This window comes from Papilio machaon, chromosome 12 (assembly GCF_912999745.1).
Source record: "Papilio machaon chromosome 12, ilPapMach1.1, whole genome shotgun sequence".
Classification (NCBI taxonomy): Eukaryota; Metazoa; Arthropoda; class Insecta; order Lepidoptera; family Papilionidae; genus Papilio; species Papilio machaon.
In genome coordinates this window covers 7662641-7689039 of record NC_059997.1, presented here as the reverse complement: position 1 = coordinate 7689039, position 26399 = coordinate 7662641, and the positions used below count along the sequence as shown (strand labels likewise).

At 42.5% G+C, this 26399-nt stretch overlaps 1 protein-coding gene across 1 annotated transcript; it reads right to left on the bottom strand.

Annotated features, from left to right (window-relative positions):
- Positions 1-430: 430 nt before the first annotated feature.
- LOC106716101 (transmembrane protein 64) lies at positions 431-25886 on the bottom strand. Its single transcript, XM_014509537.2, has 3 exons — positions 25218-25886; positions 18214-18369; positions 431-967 (listed from the first exon to the last, which is right to left on the bottom strand). Exons 1-3 carry the CDS (start codon positions 25755-25757, stop codon positions 839-841), a joined length of 825 nt encoding a protein of 274 aa, XP_014365023.2. The 5' UTR covers positions 25758-25886; the 3' UTR covers positions 431-838.
- Positions 25887-26399: the final 513 nt, after the last annotated feature.

Genomic DNA, 26399 nt, shown 5'->3' with positions numbered 1-26399 from the left:
TCAGAAAATGTCACCGGTTCTATGAAAAAAATACTTTTTTATTAAATTAACAAAATAATAATCAAATTACGAGTACAAAAGACATATATATGTTAGTACGATAGCGTAGGATAAATCCCGCTTGGCAGTGGTACAGATCTGAAACTAGGTCACGGTTTTCGAATTATTAGTACGCAATTTTATGCTGTAAACAAAATATACTCCGTACTAAATAAATCTTTATAAACATAGTGCAAAAAAATCATATCAAACAAAGTTTGCAAATTTGAAAAATTTCCGGCAATCAAATTCTTCTAGAATTATCGATGTTATCTCATTGACTTTTATTTATAATGGAAAAATGTATATAAACAAAATACATAAACATACGTTTATGAAAGTAAAAGACACTTCGATTATATAAATGACTTACGACAATTCCGTGTGGATTCAAAACAAATTCTTATAATACACGTAAGTTTATCTGTAACCTTGACTACGTTTTCATACTTTGGTCAATAATTCTATAATCATCACAACTCATCCAATTACAATAATCTGGAACACATTAAAATCTTCATCAATTACGAAATGAATATATCTACAATAAATAAATGCACGTTTCCGAACGAGTGACACATTCTGACAACCGGAGCTGTCATCGTTGACAGCTGGCAACCGACATCTGTCAGTCGAGTCAGTTAATCCTCTTAGAGGTACGTAAACTTAATATCACAGGAAAGTGAACCTGATCACTTCATACGTAGGTTTCATTATAGCAGGTGGCGAGGCACCCGGGGGCCGTGCACTAGCTGGTCCTCTCCGAGGTACTGTCGAGTTCCGTGCCCCGGGCCGAGGGCTAGCTGATAGAGGAACTGCTGGAACTCGACAGCGTGTCTCGTCCGAGTTCCGCCGCCATTATCGCGATGGTCAATTCTTTGCGGGCTTTCTGCACAACCCACACCATCAGCGTTATCCCGATAAGTATCTGAAAGTTGAAGAAATATCTATATATATAAAAGAAAGTTGTGTTAGTTACACCATTTATAACTCAAGAACGGCTGAATCGATTTGACTGAAAATTGGTGGGCAGGTAGCTTAGAACCAGGAAAAGGACATAGGATAATTTTTACCCCGTTTTCTATTTTTTATTCCGCGCGGACGGAGTCGCGGGTAAAAGCTAGTAATTTTATAATTTTTATAAACATTTTTTATAAACTAATCATCGCTATACTTATACTATATATAGTCGAACCTGGATAAACGAGAATCCAAAGGCTGCGATATTGCACTCAAATCTGAGCTTCTCGCTTTTGTAGGTGGTCCTTCGAGACCGGATAATGCCTCTCGCTTATCCAAGTTCCATTGTTATCCCAAATAGCAGTACCTCAGTACACCAACAGACTTTAATTGGAAAAAAAATTAAGAAAACTGCACTAAGGCCACAAATACAGTTTAGATAAAATGTCATGGTAGCGTCTTTCTTATAGTTGAAATTCTAACTGGGTGTCTGCCAATCTTAGAACAGTTCAGTGTCATCTAAACACTAAAGCGTGAAAGATAACGATTTACTTCTAATATCTTATATCCACATAAAAATACCGTACAAATCTACACTAAGTGCACCATTTAACATCTCTGAGTACGGCAGTTAATCATCCTCGACGGTTTAATGCAAAAGTAGACAGATTATAAACATTATTGCAGCAGTCAGCTTATCATAAAAATAACAGAGAACGACACATTCACCTGATAACGTACGATTGCGTCGCTCATGGGGCAATTTCACCTCAATTTCATATAAAATTATTACTTTATCAAAGTAATTAGAACATAGTCCTTTTATGTACCTACTTGAATAACCTACATGATTGTATGTGTTGTATACTACAGTAGGACCTTACAGGGGCATTAGTGGTAACGGTGCTTTAAAAAGGGCCCTATTGAAGTACTCACAAACACATGACGATCAACCATCATCAAAAATTAAATTGAAAAACAATGCTATGCATTGAAGAGCTATTTAAAAACAAATTTAAAAAACAATCGTCACACACGTGAGGTACCCAATGCGAATCCGAAGGCCGTCACAGCGTTGCGTTACCGATCTATTAGACACGGCGTTTAACAGTGTTTAGTTACCAAGGTTAACCGTCGGTTTTCACTGGGTATATATACGTATATACAAAAACATATCTATCTCAGTTATATCAGAGAGAATGAGTGAAACAGACAATACGTTGTATAAACTTTTTTACAATGGAAGCTTACGTGTTATATATAAATGTATACATAGAACAAGTGACAAGGCGAACAAACACCTTATGTCTGGTTTAGATTATATCAGTACAATAGGACAGTAACGCTGGCCTGGCATGATTTGTCCTGGATATGATATACTAAACAATCAAATCTTTTATCCTTTTAATTTAGTACTAATTAGTTTTAACTAGGGTTGCCAGGTCGCCAAACCTACTGGCCGGACTGACCAGCCAGTTTGGACATTTGGGTAGAAAGGTCGGACACCCTATATTAATTAGGATTTTGTCTCAGTATTTATAAGTACACTCTCGCTTGGGAAATGTAAAAAGCCCAACAAAAGCCGGACAACTCGGACACCGTTTATTTTGACCGGACACGCAATCAAAAAGCCTAGCTATTTCCGGCTTTATCCGGACGCCTGGTAACGCTGGTTGTATGTTGTTGTTGAATTTAATAATAATAATAAGACGTTATATATTTATGATTTTGTACATTATGATAAAGGGACAAAGAAGTTAATAAATCGTATAACATAACAATTAAATTGCAACACACTTAGCACTAATCAAAGGTAAATAACCGAGTGGGTTGTTATCGATAATAATAATAGAGATATTTCAAAAGATTATTTCAATAACTGAGTTTCAATTGCCATAAAACCTACTATATTTTGTTTGAAATTTTACATAAATGTACATAATACAGAGTGACGTCACAACCCTACTAATCATTTACAACGATATTGAATTAAATGAAGAACATTTAACATTATATAAAGAAGTTTTTATGTGGCTTCGATCGTGGAATTGTCACTTATTGCAACACATAACAGAAATATGTTTTCTTTATTTCTCTCCCAAGTAGGGTTGGCGACGTGAAAGTGGCCGGTCGTAAAAATTAAGACAATTTTTTTTTTTAAATCTTAATGTTTTGGCTTAACGTTGCGCTCTGACCCCACGTGAGTGGGACACGGCCAAGGATACGATCTTACAATCCGATGTTAAAATTTAAAAAAAAAAGTTTTTGCTAATTCAAACAAAGGAATTAACGTTTCTTAATTTATATGAATTTTTTTTTTTTAAATTCTTCTGTATGACAATTGAATAAGACAATAGAACAATGCATTTCATATGACATAATGAGCATTCTTCAGGCTTCGCTACACGCTGAGGACAAGAGGCCTCACTGTCACACAAAGGCGGAGTGAACGCTTGCCGCAGTTGGGTGAAGCTTCTATATTTTTTTTTATTTCTGAGAGTTCCCATTCCCAAAAACAATATTGTACAAAAACATTGATTTCCATCTCATTTTCTTTAATAAAGCAACGACAAAAATATGGTTTACGACGGTAGAGAATTATTAGGATGTTTTACGGACAATTTAGGCGTGAAGCATTTTGTGTATTGTGTTTAATACAACGCTCATCATCATCAACCTGCCCTTATCCTTATGGAGGGTCAGCACAATATGTACTACTCCTCCATACATCTCTATCAACCGTCATATCTGAATTTACCCCCTTTTTACGCATATCCTCTTTCACACAATCCATCCATACTTTCTTTGGTCTTCCTTTACCTTTATAGCCATCCACATTCAATCTCATAAAATGTTTAATACAACGCTATTGACATAAAAACATGATATTTATAAAAACAGAAAAAGAAGGATATTTTATTTTAAGTAATAATTCTCGTTAACCAATTCCTCTAGACGCCTTTTTCCATGCAATTTCACAATATGAATTTCAAAACATTCCAATAATTACAATCCGTCACAGCACCGTTCCGTTCCATCCGTTACAATTTCAAAACAATCCGTCCGCGCGGATTAAAAAAAATACTTATAAGCCTATGTGTTCTTCCAGACTATGTTCTACGTCTGTGCCAAATTTCATCAAAATCCGTTCAGCTGTTCCGGAGAAATCTTCAAAGAAACATCCATCCATCTAAACTTTCTCGTTTATACTATTAGTAAGATCTTATTAGCTTCTAAATTCGTGAATTCAATGTACAAGTCCAAGTCAAAATTAAGTGAATTATGAATTGTTAGGAAACAAGACTGTACTCACGCGATCTACAATGTACCGGTCGAAATAGGCTAAAGGCTTAAACACATTAGAGTGGATTTTAAGAGTGAATTTTTGTAATAAACGCTTTTAAAAATAACTGTCACAAAATAAGCATTATATAAAATCTTTACAAGGAAATTTGAGAAGATAAATATTATTTATAATAACACAGGACAACAAAATCAAACTTTTTTTTTGTTGCATGAAGTTTTTCTACTGTTGTTTACTAATTTGGGTACGCTGATTTCAAATCTATCCTCAGATTTTTTGTAGCAGCTCTAGTTAGTGAGATACAGGTACCAGCTTGAATTTACATAAGTAGTCGGTAGTTTCTATCTATAGCGGTGTAACTTAACTAGTTCCTTTATAAATTTCATTATGTCTTCCTCAAGAAGGACGTGTTTAATAATACTGATTGTTTTTGTGTTATTTGTGGATAATATATGTTCCAAAAATTTCGTTTAAATGTGTCGGACTTTGTGAAAAAGGCATACTTCGACTACTTTTGGTTTCCATTGCCGTCAAACGCCAAACCTTGGATACCAAGTTTGGTATGCAAAAGTTGTGTTGAATCTTTGCGACTGTGGGGAAACAAAAAAAGACCCACTTTTAAGTACAAAGCTCCTATGATTTGGCGTGAACCATCCAACCATCATGATGACTGTTATTTCTGTTTAATGAAAATCATAGGAATAAACCACAAAAATTGCTCTAAGTGGATATATCCAAACTTAAAATCTGCCATACTAACAGTCTTGAGTATTAGTGACACATCAACATCACAGTATGCATATAAAACTGGGGTTGATAAAACAGTTAGTAAAAGCTCTTAACAAAGATGGCGAATGTTTCAAATACATTGAAAAAGTGTTTCCAAAATTGAGTAGTGAGAAAATCAAAGGTGTTATTTTCGATGGCCCACAAATCAGGAAGTTGATAGATGATAAAAAATTTATCAACCATATGACAGCTGTCGAGAAATGTGCATGGGAAGAGTTTGCTTGTGTAGTGAGAAATTTTTTGGGCAATAGGAAGTCTGACGGGTACGTTCAGCACGTTGAACAGTTTCTGATACACTTCCAGCGGCTTGGATGCAACACGAGTATCAAGCTTCACTACCTTCACAGCCATCTTGACTATTTTCCTGAAAATCTCGGTGACCTGAGCGAGGAACAAGGAGAGCGCTTTCACCAGCATATTCGGAGAGATATCAGGGGTACTGGAATGAACATATGATGGCTGATTATTGTTGGAGCATTCAAAATAGTACTCATAATACATCTCACTCTAGAAAATCCAAAAGAAGGAAATTTTGTTCTGAATAAATATATTTAATGAATTTTTTATAATTAAACTATGTGCATTTTCAATGAAAAACCCTGTCACTTCGTAACTCCAAAACTAGAGCTGCTTCATAAAAACGGCATATATTTTTGAAATCAGCGTGGAAAAACTATTCTGATTCATGTAAAAAATCTCATGCAACAGACATGCTGTAATCCAGTGTAATATATTAGCCCTTCGTATATCATTAAGTTATTCTAAATTACGAATTCATTCCAACGACATGCGACACTCTAGTGCAGTGTTCGAAAGTCCTCCAGCTGGAGATCACCGTAAAAGGTTGAATTTTAAAAATAGTCTGCGAGGAAAAAAATGTAGGAATCTCTACTCTATTATGTCAATACCTTTACTTGACTTCCTTTATCAATAATGAATTCAAAAGGTTTACGTGCGTATTCGCTACCCTCTGATAACGGGAATTACGATTGTTAGGCCAGTATCGTACTGAATCACGAATCACCTATACTAAATCTAAAGAAATATATATGTATTAGCTATTGCCCGCGACTCCGTCCGTACGGAATTAAAAATTAACTTAATAAGTAACCTATTTGTTCTTCCAGACTATGTTCTACATTTGTGCCAAATTTCATCGAAATCCGTTTAACCGTTCTGGAGATATCTTGCGACGAACAAAGTATGTCAATCCAGCGGAATATGAAACAAGCAGATCTGTTAAAACATGGCTTATTCTGAGAAAAGTATATTTTTTACAAAAAAAAACCCGACAAAAAATCTCAAGTCTCACAGAATAAAACGCAACTCTAACCATGTCGTAAGGTTACTGTTTCTTAAAGTTTTTAATTTATAAAATTTTTATCAATAACATTTATCATAATTGGGAGTTTACATCAGTGAATTAAAAAATGATTAAACAAATGCTTTTATAATTAAAGTAGTTCCAGCTCCGGATAAACGAGGACAGACTTAATTGTTATTAATTAAGAGTAATCTAATATTTCATAGAATATTCGAGAAGTCTTTAGAAATTAATCCATCAATTAAATACTATTCCGTGACGTCACATGAATATTTAAAAATAATTTTAATATAGAGGTCAAAATGTTCTTATTATACAGTGTAAACTCTTTACAACGTTATCCTTTATAACAATAAACTTCCTGTAACGTTGAAGTGAGCCAAACTTGGTTGGTTTGCGTTAAAACCCACATATTGAAACACTCTTTATAGCGATACGCCATTCTCTATTACGAAGAAATGTGTTCATATTTGTAGACAGTAAATATTTATTATCGGTATTATTGTTTATGTTATGTTATCCTGTTAATTTGGTTGTTTTTTATGTTCACTCCATATAACGATAACTCTCTATAACGACAAAAAATGCTCAGTCCCTTGAGTTTCGTTATAAAGAGTTTACACTGTATTAACAATAAAAAATTGAGATCGTAGACAAATAATAATTTTTGACGTAAGACAGTAGACAAATATTTTTTCTCGTCAGTGCGAAAACTCTATAATTTTTGTTTTATTACTGGCCAAAAAAAAAAAAAAACTCGGGCAACAAAATGTTTTATGTTATCTTTTCCGCAGTATGCAAACCGCATCTCAATGTACTTAAGCATTCGCCACAATGTCGTACCAGGCTGTCATAACGGCCATGGCTCATTGTGCTTTAAATAAGCCAATGAATCGTAATTGCTTGATACGCAGCCGGTGGCAAAGGTCTTGTGACGTCACTTGTCACGTTCTTCACTTACCATTGTACTATCACTCCTATTACCAACAACTTAAGCTATAAAATGTGATATAAAACATCTTTCAAAGTTCAAGCCTTGTACTATTTTTGGTATCCAAATTTTTCCTTGTTTTATAATAAGACAGACGAAGGTGATGTCTTTTTCAGACGATGAGAGATAGAGTGAGCGTGTGTTACAGAGAGACGGATATAGAAAAAAAGATCGTTACGTAAAAAAATGGACACGTTTATTGAACCTAAAAAAAACGCCTTTGTTTATTATATTTACACGTACATCAGAGTAATAAAATAAATATTTACATTAGATCAACTGATAGGATCAAAATAATTTTCTAAATATAGAATCTATTTACGTACAAACCTCTGTGAAACGGCTCGTTTAAATCAGATTGTTCGTGTTATATTTAACCAGTGTAAGCGGCCTTTAAATGTCATTCAAAAAGTAAAGAACAAAGGTTTAATATGAAATACTAGCTTTTACCCGCGACTCCGTCCGCGCTGAATAAAAAATAGAAAACGGGGTAAAAATTATCCTATGCCCGTTTCCTGGTTCTAAGCTACCTGCCCACCAATTTTCAGTCAAATGGATTCAGCCGTTCTTGAGTTATAAATAGTGTAACTAACACGACTTTCTTTTATATATATAGATATAGATTTGCTATATTTTGTTTTCGCTGGAAATTTCAAACTTTTGCGAGACATTAACTACCCTAGAAAACGGCTTAAAGATTCACGTACATTTGTCCGGTGTCAGCACCGACAAGTTTCGAGCCCATCGGGGACCCTTCATCAGAGTAAGTGGGACTGGTATTATTTCGCGGACGCGAGCTACAATTTTGACATTTTTTGATGCGTTTCATACAAAAAAAAACGTTGATTATATTTTTCTGTCCAAACTATAACCTTTAGGCAAAAAACATACATGACAACTATTATTTGGGTTGATGTCCTCTACTCGTTAGCATAAAGAAAAAAACTAATAACGAAAACTTTGACCCTAAGTCCTTCAAATCACGGTTTGGACCCATTGTGCGTCGCTCACAGTGAGCGATGTACGTTAGTGTTGTAGCAGTTTTCTATATTAGTTTATCCTTCTTATTTTCCTTTAAAAGTAAATGGTAAAGTCACATGTACTATTGAATATTTCGGATATACCTATAATAGATGATTGTGAGGAGCTTATCATTATAATTGATGACTTACTGTCAACAGATTAATCAAAGACGGTATTGATATGAACAGAACAATCTAGATACACAAAGCAGTACACATAGATATTACAGTAGTATTAGATAGTACAGTACAGTCAGCTGCATAAATATGTATACATGTATAAAACTTGTATATGCCTTCGGTTTCAAAAATACGTTCACTTCTCCGTCAATAATACATGGTCAGAAGCATACGGACGGACACGTGTATCTATATATGTGTTTTTGACACCAAAGGCGTATACTAGTTTCTGAGGCTTTGTAAATGAACATATATTTTTGCTGCTGACTGTACTCATAATAACATTAGTTGAATCCAGTTAATACACGTTAACTCTCGCTTAGCTTAGTTAAACATAAGCGTCTAGTTTTATCAGGCAGTTAAACGGGTTTACACATATATTATGTACTGCGAACTATCGCCTGTGACTCCGTCCGCGCGGAATTAAAAAAAAAACGTATATTATAAACGTATATACGTAATAAGTAGTCTATATGTTCTCTCAGACTATGTTCTACATCTGTGTGAAATTTTATCAAAATTCCTTAAGCCGTTTCGGAGATACCTTCTAACAAACATTCCATCCATAAATACAAACATTCGCATTTATAATATTAGGTCCTTACATATGAAATTGGCGTTTTGTATGGGAGGAACAAAAGTCGAATATTTTTTAATATAATATATTTAATTAATCAAAGTATAAACCATTATTTTCTATGCACTTTTGCCATCTCATAGGTAGTTCATTGATCCCTTTACTAAAAAAAACCAGTCGGACGGGAATCAATAAAATCTTTGAAGACGATTTGGACTGCCCCATCGGAGTTGAATTTTTTCCCTTGCAAGAAGTTATCCAAATTTCGAAAAAAATGGTAATCTGTTGGAGCAAGGTCCGGGGAGTACGGAGGATGTCTTAGACTTTCCAATTGAAGCTCTTCTAATTTAGTAGCCGTCTGTTACGCAGTGTGTGGTCTAGCGTTGTCGTGAAGCAGCAGTGGCGTGGAGCGATTGACCAGCCTAGGTTGTTTAGCCGATAGCTTTTCCATCATGGTTTGCAATTGCTGACAATAGACATCAGCCGTAATAGTCTGGCCAGATTTGAGAAAACTGTAATGAACAATACCGGCACTAGTCCACCAAACGCTTACAAGTAACTTTTTTGGGGTTAATTTTCGCTTGGGGCAGGATTTGGCTGGCTCCACGGACCTGCTCGGTCGTCCGAGTGGGCGGAGAGGTGAACTCCGACGTGGCGCGTCCCCGGGTGGTGGATAGGGGAACGCCCCGGCATACTGCTGGGGTAGGGCTTTTTTCGCCCCGCGAACCAAACACTAGACGGGTGGAGCGCAGCGATGCGCTATCCCGATGGCGGGTCCGCCGGTCTTTGACCGGTGGGCGAGGGCTTCGCCCACCGTCGGATAACCCGCAATCCGCACTGAGCGGACCGGGGGCCCTGCGCACTGAGCGCGGGGCTGCGAGGAAGAAAACCTCTCTAAAAAATTACCCGGTGGCAACACCACACTTGGCCGTCCACTGGTCATTTTGATCGGTGGACGCCAAGCAAACCGTAATCCGCACTGAGCGGACCGGGGGCCCTGCGCACTGAGCGTGGGGCCGCGAGGAAGAAAACCTCTCTAAAAAATTACCCGGTGGCAACACCACACTTGGCCGTCCACTGGTCATTTTGATCGGTGGACGCCAAGCAAACCGTAATCCGCACTGAGCGGACCGGGGGCCCTGCGCACTGAGCGTGGGGCCGCGAGGAAGAAAACCTCTCTAAAAAATTACCCGGTGGCAACACCACACTTGGCCGTCCACTGGTCATTTTGATCGGTGGACGCCAAGCAAACCGTAATCCGCATTGAGCGGACCGGGGGCCCTGCGCACTGAGCGTGGGGCCGCGAGGAAGAAAACCTCTCTAAAAAATTACCCGGTGGCAACACCACACTTGGCCGTCCACTGGTCTTTATGATCGGTGGACGCCAAGCAAACCGTAATCCGCACTGAGCGGACCGGGGGCCCTACGCACTGAGTGTGGGGTCGCGAGGAAGAAAACCTCTCTAAAAAATTACCCGGAGGAGGAGTACACGCCCATTGGGCGGTGCTGGGCGCGGCGTGCACCGAGGTGCCGTCGTGCGGAGTGGAGGGGTGTTTTTCCCGCGGGGCTATGCCGGACAGGGCCTCCCATACCGGACAGGCCCGCGAGGAACACCAGTGGACCCTGAGGGGTCGGAGGATGGTGGGTCTTCAAGGCCCTCGGCGCGATAGGGTTGGTCAACCCGGCCTCCCTATTGGGCAAAACGACGTTGTGCGGCAGCACTCTAAACTGCAGAGGACTTTGGTCGGTGGATGGCGGCCTTATAGGTCGTGCGTTGATGGAAGGGGGACCTCACCCTGCTACCAAAGGCGGTTTCCGGTGTCCGATAACACTGGACAAAGTATGAGATGGCAAGCCTACAAAACATACTACCCCAGGAGGGTACCTCCGGCACTGCCGGGGGAGAATCCCTCCCCGTGGCCTCGGCTGCGGGCTGCCCCGCGTATTCTGGGGGGGGCAAGGACTGCTTTTCCAATACGACGACTCAGGCAAGAATAATGGCAACGATTGCACGCGATCTGGATTCGGAGGTGACGAGACGCCCATCAGTGGATGGCGTCGAACTAAAAGAGGCGAGAGTGCGGCTGGAGCGCATTCCGATCGCGGCACCCAGCGATACGTCGAATGCAAAGACAAGAAGTGACAGGATGGAGTGCGATGGTGGAGCAGCGTCCGATTCGGACTGCAGCGTCACCGTCGCTGCCGAAAGGGGGCCGATTTTGGACGCCATGGCTGCAATGCTCGGCGCGAAACGACCCCGCCTCAGTGAGGGGTCCACGGACGATGAACGGACGGCGTCCCCAGGGATGGCAAGGTGGCGCCAACAAGAGAAGAGGGCCGCGGCCAAGGCTCGCGCCAAACAAAAGGAAGAAGACTTGGAAAAAGAAGCTGAGCTCGCTCGCTTCCGGCGCGAGACGCGGTCTGCGTTGTTTCCCCGACCTGCCGAGAGGACGGGAGAGAGGTGTGCCGCTCAGCTCCAAGAGCAGGTGCAGGAGGACTTGGCTATTATCGAGAAGGTGGCGTCCAAGTCCTCTAACTTGAAGGGCAACTTTGTGCGAGCCCTGAAGGACGCTGCGGTTTCAATTAAGGAAGCCGTGGAAGTCCTAGGGGCCCGCACACTATCGGAGGAGACATGCCAGCTCCAGGCGGATAATGCCCGACTGCGGGCCGAGATGGATGCACTCCATAAGGAACTAGCAGCCATAAAGGAGGATCTGCGGAAACGGGGTTCCGCAGTCTCCTCCCACCCGGATACGACAGTGAAGGCCGTCCCCGCATCACGGCCCCCACAAACACCTAACGAGACGTCCTCCGTGGAGGAGATCTGTCGCGCAGTAATGGTCCAGGTCGGAGGCATGATGAACGCCCGCCTGGCCTCGCTTGAGGACAGACTCCTCCCGGAGAGGAACCTGCGGCCGCCTCTCGCGGCCGATAAGAAGAGGGACGGGAGCTCGTACGCTGCCAAGCTTGCGGGGCAGCCGACGGTGCCCGCTAAAGGAAAAGACCAGGGTGCGGCCAGGCAGACGGCGCAGAAAGTGCCAGCCCAGCCAGGCACCAGCGGCACCCAACGGAAGGCTCCCGCTGCGCCATCGCAGCGCCCGCCGGGCCCCGCCCAGAGCCGGCCCGAGACACAGAGCACGAGCGCCCCCTCACCCGCTACTGCGGAAAAGGGGAAGAGCAAGAGAAGGAGAAAGAGGAGGAAGAACAAGAAAAAGAACTCACCACCCGGGCAGCAGCAGTCGCAGCCCGCGGTTGGTGAGTGGATAAAGGTGGGGCCCAAAAGGCGTCAAAAGGAGAAGGCTGGTGCCGCCAAACTCCACGCGCCCCGGTCGTCTGCGGTGGTCATCACGCTGCAGCCGGGTGCGTCGGAGAGAGGTGCCACCTATGCAAGCGTCATCGCCTCGGCAAAGGAGAGGATTAACCCGGCCGAGTTTGGAGCCCAGGGCGTTCGCCTTCGGAAGGCTGCCAACGGGGGTCGTATTTTTGAATTCCCAGGCGCCTCCAGTGGCGAGAAGGCGGACTCCCTGGCCCAAAGGCTGCGGGAGGTCCTAGATGGTGAAGTCGTCCGCGTCTCCCGGCCTACTAAGTCGGTGGCCCTACGGGTGTCAGGCCTAGACGATTCTACCACCGATGCCGAGGTGGTCGCCGCGATCGCTGCAGCGGGAGGGTGCCCCGCCGAGCAGCTGCGGGCCGGCGTGATGTCCACCGGCCGCGACGGACTGGGATCAGTGGTTGTCCAGTGTCCCGTCGCGGCTGCGAAAAAGATCGCGACCGCTGGTCGTCTGCTGGTGGGCTGGGTGTCCGCCCAGGCTAGGGTGCTGGATGCCCGGCCAATCAGATGCTTCAGGTGCCTGGCTCCCGGGCACCTATCCGGCCAGTGCCAGGGGGTGGACCGCTCCGGACTCTGTTTCCGGTGCGGTCAACCAGGGCACAAGGCCCGCGGATGCACCGCTGCGCCTCACTGCGTGGTCTGCGCTGCGGCCGGCATGCCGGCGGAGCACCGAGTCGGCAATAAAGCCTGCGTCTCCCCACCCAAGGGGAAGAGAAATAAGAAGGGAGGTGGGGACGGTCAGAACCCGACGGTCGGACAGCCCACTGCCTCATCCCTACAGGCGGCACCGCCGCAGGCCGAGGAGGTTGCTATGGTCGTGGAATAATGGCCCTCAACCTCCTCCAAGCCAACATCAATCACTCCGCCAGAGCTCAGGACCTTCTGTTCCAGAGCATGGCGGAGTGGAACATCCACGTGGCGGTGGTGGCTGAGCCATACCGGGTCCCGGCTGGGGACGACTGGGTGGGAGACGCAGACGGGCTGGTGGCCCTAACATCCCGGTCCATCGCAGGCTCTCCGGCCTTCGCGGACGTGGTCCGAGGCCGGGGATACGTTTCGGCCCTCGTCGGCGACATCATGGTGGTCGGAGTGTACTTCTCGCCGAATCGGAGTCTCGCCGACTTCGAGTCTTTTCTTTCTGAGGTCGGCGTCCTGATAGGCGGAAGTCGCTCCGCCCGGGTGCTCGTCGCGGGGGACCTCAACGCCAAATCCTCGGCTTGGGGGTGCCCGGCGACAGATCCTCGCGGCCGGGAGTTGGATGATTGGGCGGTGGAGACCGGACTCGTGGTCCTTAACCAGGGGTCGGTCAACACGTGCGTGCGGCGTCAGGGCGGCTCCATTGTTGACGTCACCTTCGCCGATGCCGTCCTGGCACGCCGTGTTCGTGGCTGGCGGGTGGCCGAGGACGTGGAGACGCTATCGGACCACCGGTACGTGAGGTTCGACATCTCCGCGTCCCCGTCCAACCCGAGCCCAGTCCCAGGCCGGCCCCCGAGCGGGGAGGGCCCACGCTGGTCGCTGTCGCAGATGGACCGGGATTTCCTGGTCGAGGTCGCTCTCGTGGAGGCGTGGTTCTCTGCGCCCCGAGAGTCTGTGGTCGAGGTCGGTCAGGAGGCGGCGCGGTTGGGTGCGGCTATGTCGCGTATCTGCGACGGGGCCATGCCTAGAGTCCGTTCCGTCCCCTCCAAGAAGCCGGTGTACTGGTGGACCGCCGAGCTCACGCTGCTGCGCGGTTCTTGCGTGGCGGCGAGACGCCGGTACACCCGCTACCGTCGGCGGAGGCGTCGGGACCCGACGGAAGAAGAGCGGCTCTACTCCCTCTACAGAAGTGAGATCCAAGCCCTGCGGGTGGCGATCGGCGCTGCGAAGGACAAGGCGAATGACGAGATGCTGAAGACTCTGGATATCGATCCATTCGGGAGGCCCTACAAGGCCGTGCGGCGAAAGCTCCGGTCTAGGGGTCCCCCCATCACCCAGAGTCTTCAGCCTCATGAAGTCAACACGGTGGTCGCTGGCCTGTTCCCGCCGGCAGCTGCCGGTTTCGTGGCGCCGGAAATGGCTGACCCCACTGTAGAGGGAGGAGCGGATTCAGGTGCACCGCCGGTAACGGAGGAAGAGCTGAGGGCGGCGGTGTTGCGCATGCGCGCTAAAAACACTGCCCCCGGCCCCGACGGTGTGCCCGGTTGCGCCTGGGTTCTAGCGCTGGAGCCGCTCGAACCGTGGATTCGGGCACTTTTCCAGGCCTGCTTGGAGCGGGGCCAGTTCCCGAGTGAGTGGAAGAAGGGGAAACTGGTCCTGCTCAAAAAGGATGGACGTCCGGCCCACGAGCCGTCGGCGTACCGGCCGATCGTTCTGCTGGACGAGATCAGCAAGCTCTTTGAGCGTGTCGTTGCCGCTCGTCTCGTCCAGCATCTGGAGAGGGTGGGGCCGAATCTCAGCGCCAACCAATTCGGCTTCCGCACTGGCAGGTCCACCCTTGACGCCATTGCGCGGGTGAGGACCCTTGCGGAGGATGCCGAGTCCCGGGGCGAGGTGTTGTTGGCCGTGTCTCTAGACATTTCCAACGCCTTCAACACCCTGCCCTGGGAAACCATCAGGGAGGCGCTGGGATACCACGGCTTCCCGCCGTACCTCAGGAGGATCGTCGCGGCCTACCTCTCCGAGCGATCGGTCGCGTATCCAACCAGCGTCGGCTGGTTGCAGAAGACAACCTCGTGCGGTGTTCCGCAGGGGTCGGTTCTCGGGCCGCTCCTGTGGAACATCGGGTACGACTGGGTGCTGCGCCTGCCCCTCCCAAGCGGTGTCGAAGTCGTTTGCTATGCCGACGACACCTTGGTGACGGCGCGGGGCAGCACCCACAGGGAGGCCCGATGTAGGGCCACTGCTGGCCTGGCCATAACGGTGGCCAGGATCCGTCGCCTGGGTTTGGAGGTTGCATTGCACAAGTCGGAGGCCATGTATTTTCACGGGCCTCGACGAGCACCTCCGACCCAGTCCGCGGTCATGGTGGGCGGAATTTCCATCGGCGTCGGGGGCACTATGAAATACCTCGGACTCGTCCTCGATAGCCGATGGAAATTCGAAGAGCACTTCCGGCGTCTCGTCCCGAAGCTCATGGGGGCAGCTGGGGCCCTTAGCCGGCTCCTGCCAAACTTGGGCGGCCCGGGCTCGCGGTGTCGTCGCCTGTACACAGGCGTGGTGCGGTCGATGGCGCTTTACGGCGCACCCATCTGGGCGGATACTCTGACCGCCCGGACTCGGGCCCTGCTGCGAAAGCCGCAGAGGGTCATGGCGGTCAGAGTAACTCGTGGCTATCGCACCGTGTCGTGCGACGCGGCCTGTGTGCTGGCGGGGACGCCGCCATGGGACTTAGACGCGGAGGTGCTCTCCGGCGCCTACTGGCGGAGAGTGGATGCCCGATCCCGGGGGGAGAACCCTCCCCCGGATCAGGAGAGTGCGTGGCGGCGGGCGGCGGAGGCGCAGCTCGTCACCGAATGGCGGGAGCGGCTGCTTACGGCGTCCGCCGGCCAACGCACCATTGAGGCGATCCGGCCCGTCCTCGAGCTCTGGACGGGTCGGAAGCACGGGGCTCTCTCGTTCCGTCTGGTGCAGGTACTCTCGGGACACGGTTGTTTCGGGGCGTATCTGTGCCGGATTGCGCGGCGAGAGCCCAGTGCGAGGTGCCATGAGTGCGGCCACGCTGAGGACTCGGCGCAGCACACCCTGGAGTCGTGTGTGCACTGGTCGGCCCAGCGCGCCGCACTCGTGGCAGAAATCGGGATGGACCTCTCGCTGCCCGCTGTCGTCAACGCGATGGTGGGTAGCGAGAGCTCCTGGAACGCTGTCGCCTCCTTCTGCGAAGAGGTGATAGCGCTGAAGGAGGCGGCGGAACGCCGGCGGGAGGAGGACGCAGCCGCGGACCCTCTCCGCCGTCGTCGCGACGGGCGCAGGCAGCAGGCGCACACCCGCCGTCTGCCTCCGTAATGGCAGAGCTCCGGGCGATGGACGGCCTATTGGCCCATCGCCCGCCAAACCTTCGGGTGCTAGGCGCGCCTGGTATCGGGTGCGCCTTAAGACGTGTGTTGTGGGGACTCCCTACATCTTTGTCCCCACAAGAGGAGAGTCCGAATGGACAACGCCGGCTGGGTCGCGGAAGATTGCGCAAGTGTTCCCGTGACCCAGCCACAAGGCGGAATGGAGGGCCCGAGGGGTTTTAGTGGGTATGGCCGAACGACTTTAGGCGAGTCCCACACTCCCTGCGCCACTGCACATACAGGCCCGGCGCAGGGGTGCGTAACTGCATTTCCCCTCGTACAAAAAAAAAAAAAAAAAAAGGATTTGGCTGGCTGGCCAGGATCCAACCATTGCGCTGAGCGCTTCCGATTATCGTAAAGAACCCATTTTTCATCACAGGTAATGATTCGGTTTAAAATACCTTCATTATTGTGCCGGTTTAGTAATGTAACGCAACAGTCGACGCGCGTTTGCCGGTTTGCTTCAGTCAATTCGTGAGGTACCCACCTTTCAAGCTTTTTAATCTTCCCAATTTGCTTCAAGTGAATTAAAACAGTTTTATCACTAACATCGCAGCCTGCAGCTAACTCGGACGTGGTTTGCGATGGATCCGCTTCCAAAATAGCCTTCAACTCTTCATTATCAACTTGAGTCTCAGGCCGTCCACGGGGCTTGTTTTGCAGATCGAAATTTCCAGAACGAAAACGTTGAACCAAAAACGAACTGTGTTTTCTTTTGCAACACGACCGCCATACACATCATTCACCCTTCGAGTCGTTTCCGCAGCACTAGTGCCACCGTGGAACTCGTACTCGTAAATAATGCGATATTTTTAGTTTTTCATTTTGTAAAATGAGTGACGCAAACAGAAAAAAACAGAAGAAAAAAAACAAACGAATGACGGTCATCGAACCACAGATACATTAGTCTATAGCTGTACAAATTTGAATTTGGAATTCCTTACCAAAGAGGAGAAATTCGTGATTAAATTGGCCAGTACGAAAAACGCCAATTTCATATGTAAGGACCTAATATACGCATGACGTAACATGTTCAGTAAAACTGGATATGTACAGCGGAGTCGAGCGAATGCAATTAGTGCGCTCTAATGCAATAACACGACCGTCTCACTCAAAGTCAAAATCACGCTTGGAAATTTATGAATATTAATATTTTATATATATATATATATATATTATATATATATATATATATATATATATATATATATAATTTCCAAGCGTGATTTTGACTTGGAGTGAGACGGTCGTGTTATTGCATTAGAGCGCACTAATTGCATTCAAATATATATACATATAAACGTAAATAAATATAACATAAATTAAATATAATATATACATATATCTTTTAATGCGTACATATTAACAACGTTGTCTTATGAAGTAAGTCAAAAAGTCATTGAAAGTACTCGTTTTTTAGAAATATTGCTCACTTCAAGCATTTTATGGCTTGAGTAAGATCTCAAAAACTAAACAGTTTTTTCGATATTTAGCTATATAAAGGACGATATAGATGAAGTTAGGAAAATAAGCATTATTTTTGCTGAAGTTTCCACCAACTGGAATCTTGCGAGTTTACTTTAGTAAACAGTGCAGTAAAGAAAAGAATATGAAGACACGTCATGACAGTCGAAATTATACGTATACAGTACGCAGTCATACCTGAAATGCAAAGACGATGTATCCGGTGAGATGCGACTCGTGAAGAACATCGTGCATTGAACGCAGCGTTGAGCCGAGGTACACATTGATGGCCTGCGCCGGCAGCAGACCCAGCAGCGTCGCAACATGGTAGCTGCACCCGCCCACCTCGCTCACCTAAACACAAGTATATATTAATCTATTGATAAACATTTCATTTGCCTAGGAACTATGACGACTTCTACACTGTCACTCAATTTACAGCATTAAGATTTCATTTCTCATTTATATTTGCAACAGGCACAAACTCATGAAGTAAAACTTATTATATACATTCATTGGGTTTTATTATTTTAAATTTAATACACTAACCGTTGGTTTCTGAGATAAAACAGGGAGAGATCATTATCGATGGCAAAACAGAGATAATGTTTTAAACGGCTAATTAGATCTTAGAAACCCACTTTACTTCGTATAAGACCTTCTTTATAATGCGTCCACCATGAAAATAATGCACACAGAAGAACGGTCGTGCTCATGCAATACGGCATCACATTAGCATTCTATTAAAGGCATATTTAGAGCACGACATTTGTACGAACCGTAATGAAACATCATCTATCGATATCTATACATATAAAAGAAAGTCGTGTTAGTTACACTATTTATAACTCAAGAACGGCTGAATCGATTTGACTGAAAATTTGTGGGCAGGTAGCTTACAACCAGGAAACGGACATAGGATAATTTTTACCCCGTTTTCTATTTTTTATTCCGCGCGGACGGAGTCGTTATAAAATAGTACATATTTGTATTAGAAAAAAAAACAATTGTACTGAGAATTCACACTGTCAAAAACAATAACAAAGTATACTACGTTTAGTAATTAATTTCTTATAACCAGATCGATTTAACGATAACTGTTTTCTTTTCCATTTCCTTACGACTTCCAACATCTTCAAATTAATTACATTATTTGACATCATTCCATAATTATTATGAAAAACTAATCACTTAAAGTGTGTATCAGTTACATCGTGACGAACATGAAACATCGTCTACAGATAAAATAATCAATGCATAGATAAACTATAGATTTTAAATATTTTTTCAGATTATTTCTCAGTTATCACTAGAAGACATGGTTAGTAGAACTTGAAGCTCTACCATGCTAATCCATAGACAAGAAAACAATAAGAAATATACGATGAGAACACGTGTTTTAACACAATGACTGTGAGATGAAAAGCAGTAGATCTCGTAAATGATGTAACTCTGTTCGTTGTATTTCATCTCACGAGAGATGTTACTCATTTCATCGCATGGGATCTCATAAGAGATTGTAACCTTCATCATATTGGTCTAGATATTGTACCACTACACGAGTTTTCTGCCACAGAAAGCGGAGGTATCCTTAAGTTTCTACCTCATTTTTTATTTACTGAGTTCCCCTTTTCACACACATGACGCATAAGTTAAGAGGTTAAAAAACTTCATTAAAATACTTCTTATTATGCATGTAAATCCATCAAGTATGTTACAAACCAAGGACTTTTAAGTTCTTATCTAGGAAAATTATTACAGCGCTTAGCATAAACTAGACCGGTTTTAAAATTATCTTCAATAGTACCTTGCATTTTTCTGAAAAATATATTAATTTTTAACAGCGTATGACGCTCCAGCAACAAAAGTTACTTATTAAAAACTACAAATTTTACCAACATAAATGCGAATGTTTGTTTGAAGGTATCTCCGGAACGACTCAACGGATCTTTATGAACACTTAAACTGCCTAGCGTAGATTCCTCGTACTAAATTTACGCTATAGTATCAAGGGCAATGTATCAACTTAACAGTCTTCTTAAACAATTATCATCATAGTGTTCTTTTCCCTACGTAGTTTCGGCACAGTATGTACTACTCTTCTATACATCTCTATCAGCCGTCATATCTGAATTCACTGCCTTTAAGATAGTCATAACACATAACAGTCATACATAGTAGAAACATTTCTACAATTTACGCGGAATCGCGTGCCGCGTTTATATTTCACGATTTAATGAGCAATTAATTTAACATTCAAATTACTACAAGCTCTTGTTATTTCTGAAGCTATGAAATGAATGAAAAGTCAAGGCTAACAAAGAAAAACATAATTCAGAGTGTAATTGTTTCAAATATGGAGTTTAATTAAAAATTAAAACTCGAAGGCATTGATATGTTACCATTCTTCAAACGCTACAACGAAACACAATATTATCACTCCAACACTGGTCTCTATGGATAGAGACGAGCTGTCACCCGCGAGTCCGTCCACGCGGAATTAAAAAAAAAACTTTATTAGTAGCCTATGTTTTCTTCCAGACTATACTCTACATCTATGCCAAATTTTATCAAGATCCGTTGAGCCGTTCCGGATATACCTTCAAAAAACATCCATGCTTCCATCCAAACATTTACATTCACAATATTAGTAAGAAATAAGATAGATCGTTGCTTGGAAATGGATGTTGATATTACTGACAGTTAATTCCATATCGATTCTTAGTTTGAATCCTCACCACTGCTACTAACCGCAAACGTAAGCGCCAAAATGTCGAAAATTAAATAGGCACAAAATATCACGGCTATAGCCTGTCCATCTATAGAGGTCAGTGGCTTCAACTAATATAGTCATTTGTTTATTCAAGGGCAGAATAACTATATTACTATTTTTTTTATTTTCAAGTAAAAATGTGTACCACTGTCGAGTATTTACACAAAAACATAAAAAAGTAAACTTGCATGCTACATTTTGTTTTATTAAATTGAATTATTCATACGTCTCTACAAGTTTGACGTCATAAGTTAGAGATATAATAAAAAGAGCATAATTTTTTGATTAAAGTCAGACGTGTGAGGGTAATAAACAGCACAACAGTTTTACGTATAACGAGATGTTTACTGACGTCATAGCAAAAGTACTCCACTGAATTTTTCATTTTCATCTTAAAGTGACTATTCACTGATATGGAATAAATTAATCTGATTTTTATTTTAGACAACTATTTCTTCTCAGTTCCAATTAAAAGATTGGTTTAAATTAATCAAACTAAATAAACAACGCATAGGTTGACTATTAGGACTTCAATGCTTGTAGTAGTCAAATGATTTGGCATAATTTACTATACTTCAGTAGATAACAAAAAAAAAACAACAAACACAATAAAAAAGAATAAAGCAAATCATTGAAAGCTTATTTTTATTTAAAAAAAATTAAATTAAGAATACGTTGATATTTGACAAACGTTTGCACCAAATTTATCTAGCTCAATAAACATTTGTCCAATCTTATCACATTATTGGCCAAACATTTCCAATAGCTGTGTCCTTTCCGCAGAGGCGACGCTGTGGCGATATCGTGCGGCGCCAAAACAGCGTCGCCTCAGAAATGGAGCCAAGAACAAAGGCGCCCAGACGTGAGATCATATTGATTTTGATACGGTGTAACGCTGCATGCAACAAAACAACCAAAGTGTGACATTTTTCTTTTCCTACCCTGCCTTTTCTAACAAGAAAGGAATAGAAAAGTTTTATAAACATTCTACAAGTTGATATAACAGAAAACCACGGTGTATAAATATAGACAGAGTCTAATCTTTGTAACCGGTTGAAAGCTACAAAAGCTTGCACGCTTCTCAAGGTCAAATAACTTAAGTCAACACTTTAGAGTTGTATCGCTTTTATATCTGTAGTGTAAAGATGCGTTACTCGAGTGCATCGAGATGAAAGCGCCACTAACCGCTGGCCGCGAGCCAACAGCTTTAAAGCGGATTTATCTACAACAACTTATTGAAACGAAATTTAAAATTTAGCTTGACAATTTTTATTTAAATTTATGTATTTGAGTTCAGTGAGATCATGTCGCTTAATCGTATTAGGGTAGGTAGAGATAACAATTTCTGTCCAGAACATACGTAGCGTAGGTATGTACGAAATACAACGACCAGTCTCTGTCAAAAACCTTCTAAACATGTCATAACTTTTTTGCCCTCTCTTTTCAATTACACTGAGGCTAAGGTCAAACTACGATATCTTCGTAAATCAGAAAACAATAAAGAATACCTATCGAGAAGATACCCTTTCTATGACAAAAAAAAAACGAATCGATACTTGAAAGTTGTTCCTACATTGAATAGATTCATGTGCAGCCTCGACCTTCGAGTGCAAGAGAAACAGCACAGAGCACGTGTGCACAACATATCTCTGACGCACGGCGTAAAGTCAAACAGAGATTTTATAGCGACATTATCGTGGAGTAACGCAGAGTGAACGTTCATTTTATACTATGTGACGGAAAATTAACACTTCCAAATATATATTACAGTTTTACTAGAGCATTATAAACAGAGATCTTGTAAAAGATAAAGACATTTATCTTTCAATGTCTCAATTAACGTATCTCACAATTATCTCTGTTCACAAAGAATGAGAGATGACACGTGTTTTGCAACTGAAAACTCACTTTTTTATCACTCAAAGTATGAAATATATTACATTATCTGTTTACGGATCAGTGGGTCAAGTCGGATATATATGAATTTTATATTTCCGTCTTGGGAGATCGCGGGGCCGCAGGAATATACTCTATAGTTTGGGCTCAAGGGCACCCGAGAGGGGATCTTGGCTTGGACAGTCACTACTCGTTCAATATTCGACGATGCCTGTGACGAGACTCGATTATTATAACCGATTATAACCGTTAGTTAAACACATACAAAGGTCTAAAGTAGTGTAAAAAACGGTTGGAACATTTACGGTTTTCGTTGCATCGAGATATAGTTACATCTCTTAAGACTCAACTTTGACATCGTATGGGCAGTTTTGTTATTTCGGACGAGTGTTTTAATATAAAGGACAACATGCACAAAAGTAATATAATTGATTGCAATTGCTTCTGTTGACGACAATCCTTCTTTTCATAGCACTTAAAATTTTTACTGTACAAAGCCAGAAGTTTTTAGTCTGTAAGCCAATAAAGCAAGTTAATAGTCCGACAAGCGTTACAAGCGAAGGCAAACGGCGGCATGTTATGAGATTAAAAAGGAAAACATTTCGTTACTAACGTAGCCCGCATACCTAACACATTACATCAAATGATTACAACACGAATAAACTACGTATTTCAATTGTATCGATTTGCCTTTGGTTTTTGAGACCAATCTCAATATAAAACACTAGCTTTTACCCGCGACTTCATCCGCGCAGAATAAAACAAAATAGAAAACAGGGTAAAATTTATCCTATGTCCTTTTCCTGGTTCTAAGCTACCTGCCAACCAATTTTCAGTCAAATCGATTCAGCCGTTCTTGAGTTATAAATGGTGTAACTAACACAACTTTCTTTTATATATATAAGATATAAGAAGATATCGTTATCCCTCTGATTATCTTTGACAAAATAGAAATAACGGTATGTTTTATACAGGGATTTTGGTCTCAGAATAAAAAAATCATACTTAAGTCCGTTGTGTGGGTGTATACATATCTGTACATATTAATAAAATTGGAGTCTATTTATGTAATATTGAAAAAAAAACATATTTCGTAAACATGTATTTGCGTAGTTGATAACAAAAAACCATTTCTTAAAATTGTTGTCTGTCTATATGTCTGTCCGTAAATCTGTGTGTGTTCCGCGTAATCTCCGGAACGGCTGGACCGATTTTCACGGGACTTTGAAGGGAAGGTAGCTGATACACGCACGGCATATTATAGGTTACTTATTTTATTTCTCCTGCGCTAACGAAGTCGCGCACAAATGCTAGTTTACAATACATAACTGATATTTAAATATAATATTAACAAATCAATAAAAATTTGCTAATGTTAAGTAAGCGCCCGTGGGTATCACGGGCGCTTTTTTTACGCCGCGTTAAAATTCGGCTTTAGCAGCTTTCGAGCGACGAATGTTTTAAAATCACCCTTGTTCCATTCACACAGCGATCAAAATGCAACACTGCGCGTTGAAAAATAGTTTTTCAACATAGCTGCTGATGCTGCTGTACAGATACATAGAAATGCATTTCTTCTATTTGAACGCTTTTTTAACGCGCGATAAAAATGTTATGCCACGCCCGTGCAAATGAGGGCTCAGTGTAAAGGCTGGTTATAGTCAACACAAGGTTACAATAATTGTATTTTTGCAGGTCAACATCAAACATTGAATGTTTGTTGAATTAAAAAAATTGTGGCAAACATTTACCATTATTAAGTCAAATATTATCTTTTATTAATCTTGAAAATCTTACTAATATAAATGTGAAAGTTTAGATGTATGTTTGGTAGAAGGTATCTCCAGAGCGGCTAAATGGATTTCAATAAAATTTGGCATAGATGTAGAACATAATGAAAATGCATAGTCTTCTAATTACGTTTTCTTTAATTCCATGTAGACAGAGTCGCGTGAGACAGTTAGTATTTCAGATTAATTTTAATCTACTAGCTTAGAAGTAAGCTTCAATGTTCTGACTCATTTTACAAATACTATTATTGTTGTAAAACATTTCCTGCAAACGCCACGGCCATAGTGATAGCATAAAGTCAAGTTTATAAGTAAGATAACAGAAATTGAGATAACTGAAATGATTTAACAACTTCTCCAACAATATGCATATCAAGAGATCAGAGAGTGATGGAAGAAAAATAGTTCTCTTAAAATAAATGAAGAGTTCCTTAATTACTTAAAAATATTATGTAGGTATTATAAATTGTAATTAAAAAAAATAACAGTTATAACATTAGGACCAAAATCAACAATTAGCAACAGGAAGTTGCTTAGAAAGCAATGGCATCTCCATTACTATAATGAACTGGTGTACATTTTATATAAATCAAATCTTACACCAATTTTAACTTTTAAGCCTTAAAATTTATTCCTAGATGTTTATTTATTATTATACTTCACAAGTTTATTAATAAAACTATTTCTTAATGTTTCTGTCCAATAAGAAACTTAAAAATAAAACAAAATAAGGTTTTACTCACTGCAAATATTGTATTCTGCACACCAAAAGGTATAGGTGTTAGTCTGGCGAAGAAAACTATTTTAAATGCCTGTGGTCCAGATATCACTTTGAGCAACGCTCGGGCCGTTTCGTTCTTAAGAAGACGGCCCAAGGGAAGATATCCTCGGAGCATTTTGAGCGTAAAATGAGCCACCGCCACTCCAAAGTTCGCACTCACAACCACCGTACCGAGTCCCTTCACAATCCCAAACAAATATCCACTTGTTATTATCAACACTAAATACCCGATCGTCACCGGGAAGCTCACGATCAAAAACAATCCCATAAACAATAAAAATATGATCCTAGGGTCTTGCAAATCCACCCAATATAAAATTGTCTTTAGGTACTCTTTGAAGAAGTACAGCACTAGCACTAAACACGTAAGTAACAAAATAGAAATAACAATATTAATTAAATAGCTATACGTTGTCCTATTATTAATTTTTGCCCATAAACTCTTCTTCCGACCGGCCGCCGTTCCCTCGGGTTGACATTCTTCAATGTCCACTAATTCCATGGCGATATCGGTTGAAAGAAACACAATAGCGGTTTATTTGACGCTGTAAAATGAAATACCACATAAGCTAACGTACGCCATGGCCTACTTTTCCCGACTGTTTATTACATTTTTGACATTATCACTTGCCCAGCGCAACGTCAAATCAAATGCCAAGTTATTGTGAGATTTTTTTTTAAATATTTTCTGGCCTGGATACTAGTCTTTTTGGCTATTGTGAGATTTGTCGTACAGTGTTTACAGAATAGATACTATAGATTCCACCGATTTTTTTAAATGTTTTCTTAGGCAACTGATTTGCTAAATCGATTGGTTGGCAACAACTAATTTACAAAAAATATTTTTTTAATAAAACGTCCATCGAAATAAATAAATAAGAACTTAAAAGCAAATTCAAATTAGGATAGCTGAATTGATTGTAGAATACACATTCAATAAGTCCAAAATTAGACAAATTACAACGTTAAAGTGTCTTTGTGAATTTTTCTATATATTTTTAACTTTGTCGTGTGTGCCCTTTTTGTAAACCTCCCCAAAAAAAGGTGTTAAAGCTTAATAATAGTAGCAGTAGCGACATCCTTCTCACTGCTTAATCCTTAATAAATTTCTCACGGCTTAATCTGAGGCTTGTCCTATTAGTTT